The sequence below is a fragment of the Labrus mixtus genome, chromosome 12, assembly GCF_963584025.1.
Source record: "Labrus mixtus chromosome 12, fLabMix1.1, whole genome shotgun sequence".
Taxonomy (NCBI): Eukaryota; Metazoa; Chordata; class Actinopteri; order Labriformes; family Labridae; genus Labrus; species Labrus mixtus.
Genome location: NC_083623.1, coordinates 26,337,297 through 26,355,494, shown reverse-complemented (window position 1 = coordinate 26,355,494; position 18,198 = coordinate 26,337,297). Strand labels below are relative to the sequence as shown.

Genomic DNA, 18,198 nt, shown 5'->3' with positions numbered 1-18,198 from the left:
CAGACTTTGTGGGCATGAGTTTGATTGTTCCAAGCTGGATATTGATCTGTGTTTGAATAGAGGGACTGGCTGGGATGACAAGGAGTTCAGTCTTTGAAAGATTGAGTTGAAGGTGCCGTTCATTCATCCATTTAGAGATATCAGCAAGGCATGATGAGATTCTTGCAGAGACTGTAACATCGTCTGGTGGGAATAACAGGAAGAGCTGGGTATCGTCAGCATAGCAGTGGTATGAGAAGCCATGAGAGCGCATTATTGAACCAAGTGAGCTTGTGTATGTGGAGAAGAGAAGGCGACCAAGCACTGACCCTTGAGGTACCCCTGTGGATAAGCTGTGCGCTTTGGACACTTCCACGACACTCTAAAGGATCGCCCAGAGAGGTAGGACACGAACCAGCAGAGGGCAGATCCTGAGTTGCCAAGTTCAGAGAGCGTGGATAGGAGGATTTGATGGTTGACTGTGTCAAAGGCAGCAGACAGGTCAGTAATAGAACTGAGGACTAACCCGCAGCTCTGGCAGCTCGTAGCGATTCTGTTACTGACAGTAGTACAGTTTCAGTAGAGTGGCCCCGCTTAAAGCCTGACTGATTTGGGTCAAACAGATCGTTTCTGGACAGGAACTCGGAGATTTGCTTAAAGACTGTGCGCTCAAGTATTTTTGACAGAAAGGGCAGAAGAGAAACCGGTCTGTAGTTTTCAACCTGAGCTGGGTTTAGTGTGGGTTTTTTGAGCAGAGGGGTGACCGAGCTTGCTTGAATGCGGTGGGGAACACACACGTTGACAGAGAGGAGTTGATGATATGCTTAAGTGCAGCATTAAGCGGAGAGGAAATGGTCTGCAGGAGGCTTGATGGTATTGGGTCCAGAGGACAGGTGATGGGCCGAGAGTCTAGCACAAGCTTAGAGACTTCATCCTCAGTCAGAGAGGAGAATGAGTCGAGTGAGGCACTTTTGGTTGGTGCCTTTGGGCTGAGTTGGCCAGGCTCAGAAAACTGTTTACTGATGGTTGCAACCTTTTCAGTAAAATACAAGGCAAACATGTCTGGTGTGAACAGATCGGAGGGTGGAGGAGGAGGTGGTTGAAGCAGTGAGTTAAAAGCAGAAAACATTTTTATTGTATCTGTGGTGTAGCCGTTATCAGCAGTCACGTTTACAACCTCTCTTCCTGCAGGACTCAGGACTGTGGATTAACATTACTTTTACCAAGGAACAAAGGAACTGATCAATGATTTAAGTCTCCCTCTCAGACAGGATGTTATGAACTTTTACAACACCTGGAATAAACAATCGAGCGGAAACAGAACACTCTGCTATCTACGAATTGACCCCAAAGACATGAACTGTGACCGAAACCAGTCTCTGCAAAGTCGTAAAATTGACCATCTGTTGAAGGACTGCTGAAGAACTGAATTAAACCACAGCTTTCAATTCTGCATCAAATGAACATGTCTTTCTTCATCTAGATATTTGTAATTGTCACATTGAATGTATTATAATCATCTTTTTAAACTCAAAATCTGATCTTCAGAATAGGAATAAGAGTTATATTATGTTTAATAGGAATTTGACGTGTCTTTCTTCATCTAGATATTTGTAATTGTCACATTGAATGTATTATAATCATCTTTTTAAACTCAAAATCTGATCTTCAGAATAGGAATAAGAGTTATATTATGTTTAATAGGAATTTGACGTGGAGCGCTATTGCCATCTAGTGTTAGAATATCCATGAATACGTAACCTTCATAATTATACATTTAGACGTGTTATAACGCATACTCTTTGATATTAGCTATAGAAGGTGTTATTTAAAGACACCAACTTCTTTTCCTACTTTATTAATATGTCTTATTAAGAATGCTGACTGTATAACATGTTTTTGTTCACCTACAGGCTGGGATTGACTGAGGATGTTCCCAGATGGTGTGATTTTCATCTCAACATGAATCTGATAGAAATGTTTGTCTAAATATATGACGTGAACCTACATCAACGTGGATCTGATAGAAATAATATCGAAATGAATGTATGGTGACGTATATATGTTTAGATTCTTATTCTTAATCTTACTGAGTAAACTCGGTTTAGTTTAAACAATTGTCCTCCAGCCAGAATGGGAGTCACCCGTGGGCGGCATCCCTCTTTGCCTGCAGACCCCCCTCCTCCCATCCAGGTGATAAGAGTTCACACTGAGCTCAGATCTTTGGTTTTTTTCTTAGTTTTGGTTTCTTGAAGTTTAGAGCTTCAGCTCTTGCTCTCTTCTCTTCGGACTTCGGTCCGAATCACTTCTTTTAAGTTTGTGCCGTAGAGACGAGTCTCTGCCGAACTTTCTTTTACACGCACAATTTTTGGAACATAAATTCTTTCTGGCTCAAGCAAGGTTTTTGAACTTTCTTCTCCAAAGTCTTTGCTCTTCAATTTTGAACGCCAATTACTTAGTTTGGATTCATCGAGCTGGCCATCCGGTTAATCTGAATTGGAAATCGACGTATCAAAAGACTCTTTAATATTTTTTCCTGTTGGATCCTCTTGAAGCTTTTGAGACAACGGCTGAACCGAGGTACAATCTCCATCCCAGCTGGCCTGAAAAGAACCGCTTGCCAGAGACTGAAACGCGGGACCAGCCGGCAGAGTTCAACTGAACACATCTCACAGTAAGACTGCTGGTGGCAAGGGGTGTTGGAAGATTAAGTCATGAGTCGTGTCTATTCAGAGCCCTCCTTTAAATCCAAATAGAATCCCAAAATTACTTTATCAACTTTTTCTTTTTGACCATTTTCTGATCAAGTCATTCAAACAATACCGCGTCTTATCGCATTACTAAATATATAATGTTACCATACATTATAATTGCATTATCCTGATCATAATAATCATATTCTTTATCTGTTTCATCTATACATTATTGTTTACCCCTTTTATATTAAATTTTACACATAAAATTCAGGACTTTGTCTGTGTTTTCTTGTTTAACATTTCCAGAACTTACTTCTTTCAAGCTATGAAACTGACTGATTAATTAATTGACTTATATCATTAAAGTTATTTTCTTCCTTTAACTGGAAGTGGTGCCCCTTCTTAAATCCGAGGTTAAATAAAGATATAACATCTTAATAATTTAATTACGCTACATGTGGCATTGCATATCTTGTTCTGATAATATGTTGTCTTGGCCGTTTTCAGGCTGGAGGAGAATGAGACAAGTCTTTGCTTATAGTCATTGAGGTCAGCGGACTGTTTGGATTTTGAGCCATGTGCTAGAGTGGGTTTTGCGAGCGAGTTTGGACACCAGAGGGCAGAGCTTGTTAAGAGATGAGGCTAGTGTGGAGCAGAGTGTGTCTGTAGCCTCGTCTGTAGAGAGTGCGGTAAAGACCTTTTGGGCAGGCATGGCAGCCATTACCTCGTTAGACAGCTGAGTTGGCTTGAGCGATCGCATGTTTTGGTAGTATGACACCATTTGTGGCTGTGCCTGAGGGAGTTACGGCAAGGAGATTGTGAATTGAATAAAGAAGTGGTCTGATAGATGCAGAGGGGTGACAGGGCTGTCGAGCAGTTCCGAGTCAGAATTAAATCAAGAGTGTTGCCAGCTTTGTGGGTAGGAGGAGTTGGGACCTGCGTGAGGTCAAATGAGGAAAGGAGAGCAAGGAAGTCTGTTGCCTGGGCTTTATCAGTGTGTATATTCATGTCTCCCATTACAATCAGTGGTGTTACATCATCAGGGATTTCTGAGAGTAGCATGTCCAGTTCCACAACAAAATCATTCAGATTACACCCTGGTGGGCGGTAAATGATAGCAATGTACATTTTGATAGGAGCAGTAACCAAGATTGTGTGATATGAGGAGTTGTTGCTCAATGGGAAAAGTTTATTGAATTTCCAGGTATTATAAATGATGATACCTGTACCACCTCCACGTCCAACAGAGCGGGGTGTGTGTGAGAACACTGTGTCAACAGAAAGAGCAGCTGGTGTGACTGTATTTTCTGGGCGGATCCAGGTTTCAGTAAGGGCAAGTGCCTGAATGTCTGACAAGTGCTTGGATGAATTCAGTTTTATTCACAGTAGATTGACAGTTCCAGAGGCCAAAAGTAAATGAAGGGTGGGTAGAAGAGGCTTTCTTAAGCAGAGACAAGTTGTTAAGATTTCGTTGTCAATGACAGATGTGTCTTTTCCTGTTCCCATGAATGACAGAGATTTCTTTGTAGCACATGTTGCGTATAGCAGATAACCAGAGAAAATAGGCAAAGCAGTAGTCGTGGATGCCCGGACTCTGTGGCCACGCTGAAGCGCCAGACGCAGGATTTTTTTTTGTGAAAATCCCGCCCCACATTTTCAGTTTGCAATGAACGGAGGGCGTGACACGCGTCAACTGCCTCTCCTGTTGATGCTCAGAGAATGAAACTTAAGTGCTCAGTCCAAACAAAGCCTGACAACGACCCACTATCAATATCCTCTGCTGCTAGGGTGAACATATGTCCCAATTTGACTGGGACCATCGCAATTTTTTTGCTTCGTGTCCCCAGTTCCCACATACATCTATAAAACACTAATATGTCCCTGTTTTGGACAGTCCCTGTTCTGGTTTTAACCAACTAAAACACTACACCATGTCTGCAACACTGATTCGTCTCTTTATATGTCAACCAATGTCGATGCCGAGGCTGTTGCTGTTTTAACCAATATAAAAACATCACTAATACATGTCAAAGTTCAACAATGCTTTGTCTTCACGTGTCAATCAATCTCAAGGTTGCGGCTGTTTCTAAGCGAGCCTAGCTTCTCATGCTAACAAGACCTGCTGTGTAATGACAGGTAGGCTAGCTGTCATGTCCAAAAGGAAGCCACCGTTTTCCAAAGAGCTCCAGACTACAGCCTGATGGTCTTCATGGCAACCACTGCCATCAGTGTGTGAATGGGTAGGTGTGACATGCGGTGTAAAAGCCCTTTGAGTAGTCTGAAGAATAGAAAAGCGCTATATAAGCTCAAGTCCATTTACCATTTACTTTCAGTTGCCCATGTGAAATGCAGACATACAAAGCCATAATAAAAAGAGCAAACGCAAATGGTTGGTACAGGCAGTAGCTCTGTTGAGATCTTCTTCAGTGAGGCAAACGCCAGCGGGACTCGAGCTTCTCAGTCACTGTGGACAGTCATGAACCAGAGAAACATGTACACAGGATATACTTGACTTCTGCTGTATTATGTGTCAAATGTTGCACCTTCTGCCTTTAAAGGTCCCATATTATGCTTTTTCTGGTTTTATATGCTCTTTAGTGTGTTTTCCAAGTGTCCTGTGCATGTTTAGGTACATTTATGTGCAAAAAGTCAAAGTCTGCGGAAATGCGGCTTCTCCCACTCCTCCTGTTAGCTGTAGCATTAGCTGCATGTAACGCTCGGTTCTAGCCCCCCTCGAAAAAAATTTGCCAGTGTGACGTCTTGTCAGTGTGATATCACTGATCTAAGCCCATTGGCTCGTTGTGGCAAGCCCAGCAGCTCATGTTGCACGCTCATTAACTTCTGTAGTAGTGCTAAGGTGCTAATGTTTTTGCTCCACTTGTAGCCAAAGTGGCTGCATTCCCAATATGGTAAAAGGGGCATGACATTTCCGAGAACCGTGCTGAGCGACTGACCAATTACGGCAGAGCCGACAGGCCGACCAATCAGATCAGACTTGACACACGTGGGGACTCTGAACATGGGCACTTCAGAGCCTTAGAGAGAGAGTCAGAAGCGAGCCGGTGCATGAAGCGGCAGTTCATGAAAAGACACTTTTTTCTAACTTTAACTATTGTGAACATACTTTAGTAGGTACATAGATTAAATATATGAACCCCAAAAAGGGCATAATATGACCTCTTTAAAAGAGGGTACAAGCTTACCTGAATCCACTTAACTGACAAGATGATTGTGGAGTCCGACATTGTGTTTGAATCTGTTAAAAGAATGGGACAAAAGCTTGTCTGTTATTGGTTTTAATATTACTCTTGTTTAAAATCAATGATTCAACTTTAGAATAAAACAATATGACTGAGAAAGAAGAAACACAAAGACTTACAGCTCTGTTTGCATTGATGAAAACATCATTTGATTCTTCATTGAAGGATTCGTCAAAGTCTATATCCAGGACAAAGGAAAGTTCTACGACAGAAACAACAGTTATCACACGGGGTAATTTCATGTGAAACATAAAACTTAATTACTTTTTTGTTTGATTTGCCTTTTATTCCTTTCCTTAAATAGATATATATGAATGCAGAATCAGTGGTTGGGGGTGTTGAGAGCACAAGAGGTGATACACATACAGTACTTAGAGTTTTTAGAACATGGTCATTCCGTGTAAATTTACATGCAATATGAAGCTACGAGCTAACAAAAGAGCGCTAACATTAGCCTGCTAACACAACAATGCAGCTCGAGACACGGACATTTTGGTTCTCCGCTTGCACTTAGTGCTTAGCGCTCAGTGCTTAGTGCTTAATTAATGTGTGTTCCAGTTTGATAACTCCTTTTTTGCAATCGCGAGGGGAGAAGGTTTGGAGGTGCGTCCCTGTAGGAGAGCAGAGGATTCAGTATGAAACAAACAGAAGTTTGTTTTGGTTTTGTGCTTCAAATGTACCCGTTTGATGCAGTCAAGCATCTGTGCCGGCGCTTCAGCCGGTTTCTCAATACAGGGGGCCAAGCTGACCGCCATCTCCTGAGAAGAACCTCATACAACGCCACATCAAAAAATCTGAACTATCCCTTTAGATTATCTAGCAATTTTCTCGACTTAACATTGTACAGTTACACTGTAAATGTCCAAAGATAAGGATCTTGATCATTGTGTCTCACCATTTATTGTTGTGGTCACTGGCATCATTGTTGTTGTGGTCACTGGCATTGTTGTTGTGGTCACTGGCATTGTTGTTGTGTTTGGCATTGTTGTTGTGTTTGGCATTGTTGTTGTGGTCACTGGCATTGTTGTTGTGGTCACTGACGTTGTTGTGGTCACTGGCATTGTTGTTGTGCTTGGCATTGTTGTTGTGTTTGGCATTGTTGTTGTGTTTGGCATTGTTGTTGTGGTCACTGGCATCATTGTTGTTGTGGTCACTGGTATTGTTGTTGTGGTCACTGGCATCATTGTTGTTGTGGTCACTGGTATTGTTGTTGTGGTCACTGGCATCATTGTTGTTGTGGTCACTGGCATTGTTGTTGTGGTCACTGGCATTGTTGTTGTTGTGGTCACTGGCATCATTGTTGTTGTGGTCACTGGCATTGTTGTTGTGGTCACTGGCATTGTTGTTGTGGTCACTGGCATCATTGTTGTTGTGGTCACTGGCATCATTGTTGTTGTGGTCACTGGCATCATTGTTGTTGTGTTTGGCATTGTTGTTGTGGTCACTGGCATTGTTGTTGTGTTTGGCATCATTGTTGTGTTTGTTGTTGTCCTCACTGTTGATGTTAACATCTCTGTTAAACACAAGAATGTAAAAGTCTTAGCATCAATAAATACTTTCATTTCCCGACCTTCAAATACTCCAAGCTCTTCTAACTTGATCAACAAAAACAATAGCAAAGAGTACCCTTACCTGGAGTTTTCACATCAGTTAACCGTTCGCTTATTAATGGGCGATAAAAAATGATTTATACATTTAAAAAGTTATAGCCCCTTTAACGACACAGCATTTAGAAAACAATTAAATACCACAACTCTACCAAACACCAGTATCACAACACAACACTTGCATGTCTCTAAACATGTGTTGAAAAGTCAATGCAATGTTTTAATATATTTATTTTTGTGTATAATTAACATACTGTGTAGTTATTATTGTTATTGTGGTGAAAATACATTTTCAACTTTATGTACACTGTGTGCCTGACGTTGCTTTAAAACTGTGAATGTTCAGACCACATGTGTAACAATTGCAGCTCTGTCTTGGCGGCTGTAACACTGCACATTTCTTCGTTGTGGGATAGATCAAGGTTAATCTTATCGTATCTTTTTCTGTATTTCACCGTGTGTTGAGATGTTACATAGATTCAAGTAAACCATACAAAAACATGACATACTTTTACGACACATGAGTCGTGTCTATTCAGAGCCCTCTTTTAAATCCAAATAGAATCCCAAAATTACTTTATCAACTTTTTCTTTTTGACCATTTTCTGATCAAGTCATTCAAACAATACCGCGTCTTATCTCATTACTAAATATATAATGTCACCATACATTATAATTGCATTATCCTGATCATAATAATCATATTCTTTATCTGTTTCATCTATACATTATTGTTTACCCCTTTTATATTAAATTTTACACATAAAATTCAGGACTTTGTCTGTGTTTTCTTGTTTAACATTTCCAGAACTTACTTCTTTCAAGCTATGAAACTGACTGATTAATTAATTGACTTATATCATTAAAGTTATTTTCTTCCTTTAACTGGAAGTGGTGCCCCTTCTTAAATCCGAGGTTAAATAAAGATATAACATCTTAATAATTTAATTACGCTACATGTGGCATTGCATATCTTGTTCTGATAATATGTTGTCTTGGCCGTTTTCAGGCTGGAGGAGAATGAGACAAGTCTTTGCTTATAGTCATTGAGGTCAGCGGACTGTTTGGATTTTGAGCCATGTGCTAGAGTGGGTTTTGCGAGCGAGTTTGGACACCAGAGGGCAGAGCTTGTTAAGAGATGAGGCTAGTGTGGAGCAGAGTGTGTCTGTAGCCTCGTCTGTAGAGAGTGCGGTAAAGACCTTTTGGGCAGGCATGGCAGCCATTACCTCGTTAGACAGCTGAGTTGGCTTGAGCGATCGCATGTTTTGGTAGTATGACACCATTTGTGGCTGTGCCTGAGGGAGTTACGGCAAGGAGATTGTGAATTGAATAAAGAAGTGGTCTGATAGATGCAGAGGGGTGACAGGGCTGTCGAGCAGTTCCGAGTCAGAATTAAATCAAGAGTGTTGCCAGCTTTGTGGGTAGGAGGAGTTGGGACCTGCGTGAGGTCAAATGAGGAAAGGAGAGCAAGGAAGTCTGTTGCCTGGGCTTTATCAGTGTGTATATTCATGTCTCCCATTACAATCAGTGGTGTTACATCATCAGGGATTTCTGAGAGTAGCATGTCCAGTTCCACAACAAAATCATTCAGATTACACCCTGGTGGGCGGTAAATGATAGCAATGTACATTTTGATAGGAGCAGTAACCAAGATTGTGTGATATGAGGAGTTGTTGCTCAGTGGGAAAAGTTTATTGAATTTCCAGGTATTATAAATGAGGATACCTGTACCACCTCCACGTCCAACAGAGCGGGGTGTGTGTGAGAACACTGTGTCAACAGAAAGAGCAGCTGGTGTGACTGTATTTTCTGGGCGGATCCAGGTTTCAGTAAGGGCAAGTGCCTGAATGTCTGACAAGTGCTTGGATGAATTCAGTTTTATTCACAGTAGATTGACAGTTCCAGAGGCCAAAAGTAAATGAAGGGTGGGTAGAAGAGGCTTTCTTAAGCAGAGACAAGTTGTTAAGATTTCGTTGTCAATGACAGATGTGTCTTTTCCTGTTCCCATGAATGACAGAGATTTTTTTGTAGCACATGTTGCGTATAGCAGATAACCAGAGAAAATAGGCAAAGCAGTAGTCGTGGATGCCCGGACTCTGTGGCCACGCTGAAGCGCCAGACGCAGGATTTTTTTTGTGAAAATCCCGCCCCAGATTTTCAGTTTGCAATAAACAGAGGGCGTGACACGCGTCAACTGCCTCTCCTGTTGATGCTCAGAGAATGAAACTTAAGTGCTCAGTCCAAACAAAGCCTGACAACGACCCACTATCAATATCCTCTGCTGCTAGGGTGAACATATGTCCCAATTTGACCGGGACCGTCGCAATTTTTTTGCTTCGTGTCCCCAGTTCCCACATACATCTATAAAACACTAATATGTCCCTGTTTTGGACAGTCCCTGTTCCGGTTTTAACCAACTAAAACACTACACCATGTCTGCAACACTGATTCGTCTCTTTATATGTCAACCAATGTCGATGCCGAGGCTGTTGCTGTTTTAACCAATATAAAAACATCACTAATACATGTCAAAGTTCAACAATGCTTTGTCTTCACGTGTCAATCAATCTCGAGGTTGCGGCTGTTTCTAAGCGAGCCTAGCTTCTCATGCTAACAAGACCTGCTGTGTTATGACAGGTAGGCTAGCTGTCATGTCCAAAAGGAAGCCACCGTTACAGCCTACAGGCTACAGCCTGATGGTCTTCATGGCAACCACTGCCATCAGTGTGTGAATGGGTAGGTGTGACATGCGGTGTAAAAGCCCTTTGAGTAGTCTGAAGAATAGAAAAGCGCTATATAAGCTCAAGTCCATTTACCATTTACTTTCAGTTGCCCATGTGAAATGCCGACATACAAAGCCATAATAAAAAGAGCAAACGCAAACGGTTGGTACAGGCAGTAACTCTGTTGAGATCTTCTTCAGTGAGGCAAACGCCAGCGGGACTCAAGCTTCTCAGTCACTGTGGACAGTCATGAATCAGAGAAACATGTACACAGGATATACTTGACTTCTGCTGTATTATGTGTCAAATGTTGCGCCTTCTGCCTTTAAAGGTCCCATATTATGCTTTTAGCACTCCTCCTGTTAGCTGCAGCATTAGCTGCATGTAACGCTTTTACTACATATTGATTTTTTCAAGTACAAACTGCCTCAAATTACTCAAAGAAAAAAGTGAAAAATAGTAAACCACAAAACCCCCTGTCTCAACGAATTACTGATAGGACAATCAAGAAAGCGAGGAGTATCCTTGCAGATAACTCCCATCCTCTCTTCTGCCAGTTAAATGGAAATGGAAAATGGACTTGAGCTTGTATATTTATTTACTAGTCTTCTGACTACTCAAAATGCTTTTACAGCGCAGGTCACACCTACACATTCACACACTGATGGTAGAGACTGCTGTGTAGAGAGACCATCAGTTTTAACTAATCAATTCATATAGTACACATTCAGACACCGACAATGAAGCAGTGGGAGCAACTTGGGGTTGTAGGAGCCCGGTCTTCCGGTTGAGAGACGATTGACTACCAATTGAGCCACAGCCACCCACAGTTTGAGCCTCTGAGCTCTGAGATACGCTATAGAGTTCCTTTGGCAACAAAAAATGTGTTTAAAGTCAATTATCCCGAATGCAGTAAACACCCTTTATCTTACAACATAACCGATGAGATCTGAACTGTTTTTAATGTGTAAATGTAGCTGCTATGTTGTCTAAGTTATTGGCTTCCTACGATAAAGATGTATTCTATTATATTATATTAAAAGAAAACATGATGGCTTCTAATTTTAATCTTAAAGGTGGATTTAATTTAACACTTAAAAAATCACATTCATATTCTGAGGCTTGTAGGACATAAACAGGAAAAGTTGTAATCTCTTGACATGGGGTTTTTTATCATCCTGCATGCCTCGGATTCCAATGATCAGATCAAAGTTCTCACACCTGTTTCAGAAAGAGTATGAGGAAGCATTCCTTTATCTTTCACTGATGCTTCTTTGTTAGGTAAGGTAATTACCCCACACAGCATAAATCAGACAGAAACAGAGCCTTTAGTTTAGGGTTTCAGGGCATACAACACATCAGCTACTGGCCAAATGGTACTGTAAATGGACTTGCGTTTGTATACTTATTTTCTCTAGTCTTCTGACGACTCAAAGCACTTTTACACCTCAGGTCACACCTACACATCCACACACTGATGGTAGAGGCTGCTATGTAAAGAGTCCATCAGAAGTTACTAATCCCATCCACACAAATGCATACGCTACTGACGAAGGCAGTGGGAGCAACTTGGGGTTAAGTGTCTAGCCCAAGGACACATCGGACATGTAGCTGCAGGAGCTGGGGATCAAACCATCGACCTTCCGGTTGAGAGACGACCGACTCTACCACTGAGCCCCAGCTGCCCCAACAACTCATGAATCTAAAATGAATAAAAGACTATAAAGTTTGTCTACAAAGGTTCCTGATTTAAGGTCAACCACATTTTGCATTGGATTGTGTTGAATATCACTTTTAAAAGTCTGTTGCCTTCAGAGATCTAATCAGTGAAATACCTACAAATTGAAAATGACTACAGTGCTATTTTAAATGTGCAAGTTGTTTTGCCTTCCAGGCTATTTCTATGTTTTATAAATATTCACTTTTTCTATAATTTAGCTCCACCTACTATATAGGGGTGGTTTTGCATCACTTCCTTTAGGAACAGGAAGTAGGAAGTTTTAGTATGCACATGGTCTAGTAGAGGGCTAGAATTTGTGGCAGGAGCTCAAGAGTAAATCCGGTGCCATCCAGTTGTTTCTCCAGCAGAGGCATTGCTTGTAAGTTGTTCAGATGTTTATTTAGGTTTTCACCTTAAGATATTGGTATTTTTGTTATATTATTACGTTTGCATACATTAATGCATGTCATTTAAACAATTAAGACACATCTACAAGCATAAAAGTAGTTACCTTGTTTATTATTTTGATGATTACAAATTCTCTTTGTATAGAGGACATCTTGATAATTGTGTTGTAACAATCTATATTTTCAGTTTCACTCCTGATTCTTAACCACATGCACATTGAGTCTGGAATAAATTAAGGAGCTAGAACGCTACATCCTGACTCCCGTGTCGTTTTATATGGAGTTTGGCTGGCTGTCTAGTTGAAGTTACGACACCTCAGCGGGGACAGTACAGTGAAAAAGCAGAGACTATCTGGAGTTTCAACAGCTGTGGCAACAGATAAACCTCTCACACCTAAACATGGAACAAAAACAAAGTGACAACGCTTCAGTATCCAGCACTAAGAGTAGTCGTACCACAGCTTCATCCGCCAGTGCTGCAACAAGAGCATGTGCGAAGGCTGAAGCAGCAAAAGCATGTGTCTCATTCGCCGAGAAGGAAGCACAACTGAAAATGGAAAAGGCTCGAATGGAAGCAGACCTTCAATTGGGAAAAGCTAAGTTGGAGGCAGAACTAGGAACACTTGCTCTACAGTGAGAGGCAGCTGCAGCAATAGCACAAGCTGAGGCCTTAGAGGCAGCGGAAGAAATGGAGAGAGTGATGGTGTTGGACAATGCCATAGAGCCACTGTCAGAAAGGGACTTTGCAGAGCGCACGAGTGAATACGTGGAAGCACAGATTAAACTCTGTTCATCACACAGCTGCTCACCCATTCCTCCAGCATCCGCAATCCAACATATTAAAGAAGAAAGCCTCATTACATGGGGAACTCCTGTCGGAAAATATTCACGCCCACAAGATGGTGGGAACTGTAAGCAACCTGCTGCTCATGATACATTGGTCAATGCAGTTGCATCACTCACCAAGACTAAGGCCCTTCCGAGGGATACAGAGTGCTGGATGGATTCCAAGATAGATCACCACTCTATGAACCCTACAGCCCGGTCATATGTTTCCCAGCCAGTTGCTCCTTCCCCCGGCCCTGCACCTGTAACAGAAGACTTAGCGCGTTACCTAGCGCGTCGTGACTTGGTAACCACAAGTCTCTTCCACTTCGATGATAGGCCAGAAACCTACAGAGCATGGCAGTCATCATTTAATAATGCAGTCAGAGGCCTGGGCCTCATAGCTAGTGAGGAGTTAGATCTGCTAACAAAGTGGCTTGGCAGAGAATCCACTGAGCACGTCAAAAGGATACGCTCTGTGCACATCAGTGATCCCAAGGCAGCTCTAAGGAAAGCTTGGGGATGGCTACAGGACTGTTATGCTTCATCAGAAATTATAGAGAGCGCCCTGTTTAAAAAGTTGGACAACTTCCCTTGAATTCTCGCTAAAGACTACACCAAATTAAGGGAGCTGGGAGACCTCCTTATGGAGCTTCAGTGTGCTAAGGAGGAGGGCTACTTACCGGGTTTGACGTACCTGGATACAGCTTGTGGAATAAGCCCCATCATTGACAAACTCCCTTATGCCCTCCAAGAGAAGTGGATCTCCCACGGCTCACGGTTTAAAGAGGAAAATCACGGCTGTTTCCCTCCTTTCGCCTTCTTCACCAAGTTCATTTGCTATGAGGCACGAACAAGAAACGACCCCAGTTTCATTCTTCTAAGCAGCGGCAGTGGTCCTCTTGGGAAACCAGAAAGACCCTCTTTCAAGAGCTTGGGCATAAAGAACTCCATATCTGTCCACAAGACAGATGTCTCATCAGTTGAAGAGCCCGACAAGGACCCTACTATTTGGATTGGAGGGCCAGGAAGAAACTGTCCCATTCACAACAAGCCACACCCACTAAGGAAATGCCGAGGTTTTATAGCAAAAACTCTTGATGAAAGGAGGGCTTTCTTGAAAGAAAATGGGATATGTTTCAAGTGCTGTGCGTCAATAACTCACCTGGCTAAGGATTGCAGAGCCATGGTGAAGTGTGGTGAGTGCGATAGCAGCAACACTGTTATGCATCCAGGCCCAGCACCTCAAACTCCTAAGACCTATTCATCCTCATCAGACAACGGCAGGCTTCTGACACACCAGCAGTCAATTCCCAATGCACAGAGGTTTGCAGTGTCAGCCAAGCAGCAAAGTCCTGCTCAAAGATCTGTCTGGTCAGAGTGTATCCTGAGGGCCAACGCGACAAAGCCATCAACATGTATGTCATACTGGATGACCAAAGCAATCGGTCATTGGCCAAGTAAAACTTCTTTGAGCTGTTCAACGTTGAAAGCAACCTATCCTCATATTCCTTAAGAACCTGTGCTGGTACCCTTGACATGTCTGGTAGAAGGGCAGAAGGCTTCAAGATCGAGTCACTTGATGAAAAGGTCAGTCTTGCTCTCCCGTCACTAATTGAGTGTAATGAAATACTCAACAATCGCTCTGAAATACCAACGCCGGATGCAGCTCTACAACATTCGCATTTGAGGAGTGTGGCCGTCAACATTCCAGAGCTTGACCCCAATGCTGAGATTCTCTTGCTGCTCGGAAGAGACATCATCAGGGTGCATGAAGTCAGGCAGCAGGTCAATGGGCCACACAATGCACCTTTCGCACAAAGATTGGATCTGGGATGTGTTTGGGGAATGCACATAAGCCAGATGTGAGCACATTCAAGACTAATATGTTTGAGAATGGCCGCCCTGCTATCCTTACTTCTTGCGAAAGCTTCCTGCGGCTTAAAGAGAAAGTCTGTGATGGCGGGGAGCGCCATGACAATCTCTCCAAGCCAAGGAGAGTCACAGAGCAAACACTTGGACAAAGAGTGTTCAACAAGACCAAGTCAGACAACAAACTAGCCCCGTCCATAGAAGACACAATCTTCCTGAACACTATGGAAAGGGAAGTCTACAGAGACGAGACACACAGTTGGGTTGCTCCTCTCCCGTTTAGAGTGCCTAGGCAGCGCTTACCCAACAATCACCAGCAAGCAGTCAATCGCTTCCCCTCACTAAAATGTACACTGGATAGGAAACCTCAAATGAGAGAGCAGTTCATTGCCTTCATGGGAAAGATTTTCAAAAACGGCCATGCTGAGCTTGCCCCGATGCTGAGAGAGGATGAAGAATGCTGGTACCTGCCGACTTTCGGAGTCTATCATCCTCAAACCGCATCCGCATCCGCAACGATGTGCTTCTCACCGGCCCAGATCTCAACAACTCTCTTCTGGGAGTTTTAATCTGCTTCAGAAAGGAACAGGTTGCCATCCTCGGGGACATACAGCAAATGTTCCATTGTTTTCTCGTCCGTGAAGACCATAGGAACTATTTGAGGTTCCTGTGGTACAGGGACAATGACATGTCCAAGGATGTCATCGACTACAGGACGAAGGTCCATGTTTTCGGCAACAGCCCATTGCCAGCTGTTGCTATATACGGGCTAAGAAGGGCTATCTGGGAAGGTGCACGAGAACATGGAGCGGACACTGTGCAGTTTGTGGAGCGCCATTTCTTCATGGATGATGGGCTTCTGTCCCTACCTACCGAATCTGAGGCCATCGACCTCCTGCAGAGGACTCAGGCATCCCTCAGTGAGTCAAACCTGCGGCTCCACAAATTTGTTTCAAACCGTCAAGCTGTTATGGATGCGTTCCCAGCCGAAGACTGCACAGCCAGTGTAAAGAACATGGACCTTGGTGGAGAAACCACAACTATGCAGCGCAGTTTGGGAGTCTGTTGGGAAATAGAAACTGACACTTTCACATTTGCAGTGTCAACGTGTGACAAGCCATTCACTCGGCGTGGAGTTCTGTCTGCAGTGAACAGTCTTTTCGACCCCCTTGGTCTCGTAGCTCCTGTCACTATCCAGGGAAGAGCTCTCCTGAGGGAACTCACTGGCAACACACACAGAGCGGTGTGTGTTTTCAGACGCTTCTACGAAGGCCATTGGTGCTGTAGCATATCTGAGGGCAGTCTACGAAGATGGACGAATCGAAGTTGGCTTTGTTATGGGAAAGGTGAAGTTTGCTCCCCTTTCTGAGCCTACCATTCCTAGGCTAGAGTTGTGTGCAGCGGTGCTAGCTGTTGAAATGGCAGAACTCGTTCAGGATGAATTGGATCTCAAATTGGATTCTATCAAGTTCTACTGTGACAGTAAAGTAGTGCTTGGGTACATCCACAACGAGACCAAGTGCGTGTGTATGTGCACAATAGAGTCCAGTGCATCCGCCAGTCGACAAGGCCGGAACAGTGGTCCTATGTTAACACTGAGGAAAATCCTGCCGACTACGCGTCCAGATCAGTCCCTGCATCTCGTCTGGTGCATACAACATGGCTAACCGGACCCGCTTTCCTGCACAGACCACCTCAAGATAATCCAGCAGCTGAAAAGACCTTTGATCTAGTCAGCCCAGCGAATGATGCAGAAATTCGTCCTCAAGTATGCAGCTTTATTACCAAGGCTCAAGAAGGAACTTTTACTCCTGAATGTTTCCATTGTTTCTCCAACTTGAGGTCACTCATCAGAGCTGTGACATTCCTTATACACATCTCCAGAGCTCACAAACACTCCAACCAGCCTAACAGATGTAAAGAGTGGCTCCAGATGAGTTGTCTCAAGCCAAAGACGTCATCATTAGTGCAGCTCAGAGAGAAGCCTTCCCTAAAGATTTTAAGCAGATTTCTCTTGGGAAAACTGTAGCCAAAGACAGCCCTCTTCTGAAGCTAAGGCTTATCCTTGAGAACAATCTCATCTGCATTGGAGGCCGGCTGAAACATGCACACTTGGACACAGGAGAGAAGAATCCTCTCATCCTCCCTAAACATAGCCACATCTCTGTTCTACTGACACGGCACTACCACGAGCAGGTGAAACATCAGGGTCGTCACCTAACAGAAGGAGCCATCAGAGGAGCAGGCTTTTGGGTGAAAGGCGGTAAACGGCCCGTCAGCTCTGTCGAAGATACTTGAATCTATGGACACCTCAAGCTGCATCAATGCGCTCAGGCATTTTTTTGCTATCTGTGGACCTGCGAAGCAGCTCAGATCTGACTGTGGTACAAATTTTGTGGGTGCACGTAAGGATCTTGGACTAAAAAATGATCAGTAGAGCAACAGTGTGCAAAGCTACTTGAGTCAACAAGGCTGCACATGGGAGCTAAACCCCCCTCATGCCTCACATATGGGCGGATCATGGGAGCGGATGATCGGGGTGGCTCGAAGGATCCTCGACTCCATGTTGCTTCTGGAGAACAAGTACCTTTCTCATGAAGTCTTGTCCACTCTTATGGCGGAGGTTACAGTAATAATGAATGCCAGACCTTTCATCCCAGTCTCCACAGACCCCGACTCACCGTTCATTCTAACACCTGCAATGATACTCACCCAGAAGACTGGGGTCCCGCCCCCTCCTGGGGACTTCACAGACAACGATCTTCACTGCAACCAGTGGAGACAAGTGCAGGCCCTTGCCAACAAGTTTTGGGCTTGCTGGAGTCATGAGTACCTCACAACTTTGCATAGCCGTCAAAAGTGGACAGAAGCTCGCAGAAACCTTTGTCCGGGTGATGTTGTGCTGTTGAGAGACAATCAAGCTGCCCGAAACGAGTGGCCTATGGCTATGGTCACTTCTGCATTTCCTGGAAGGGATGGCAGAGTCCGCAAAGTGGAGATCAAAACCACAAACCAGGGCACTGAGAGGACTTACCTAAGACCAGTCTCAGAAGTTGTTTTGCTTCTCCCCAAAGAGGACTCTTTTTTTTTTTTTATAAATCTTTTTATT

At 43.4% G+C, this 18,198-nt stretch overlaps 1 protein-coding gene across 1 annotated transcript in view; it reads right to left on the bottom strand.

Moving 5' to 3' along the window:
* LOC132984433 (uncharacterized) overlaps positions 1-18,198 on the bottom strand; it is a 90,575-nt gene that overhangs the window by 16,566 nt on the left and 55,811 nt on the right. Inside the window, exons 18-19 of the mRNA XM_061051266.1 lie at positions 6,055-6,137; positions 5,879-5,931 (exon numbers count right to left, since the gene is read on the bottom strand). Of these exons, the coding sequence (XP_060907249.1) occupies positions 5,879-5,931; positions 6,055-6,137 (136 nt within the window). The remainder of the gene's footprint in view (positions 1-5,878; positions 5,932-6,054; positions 6,138-18,198) is intronic.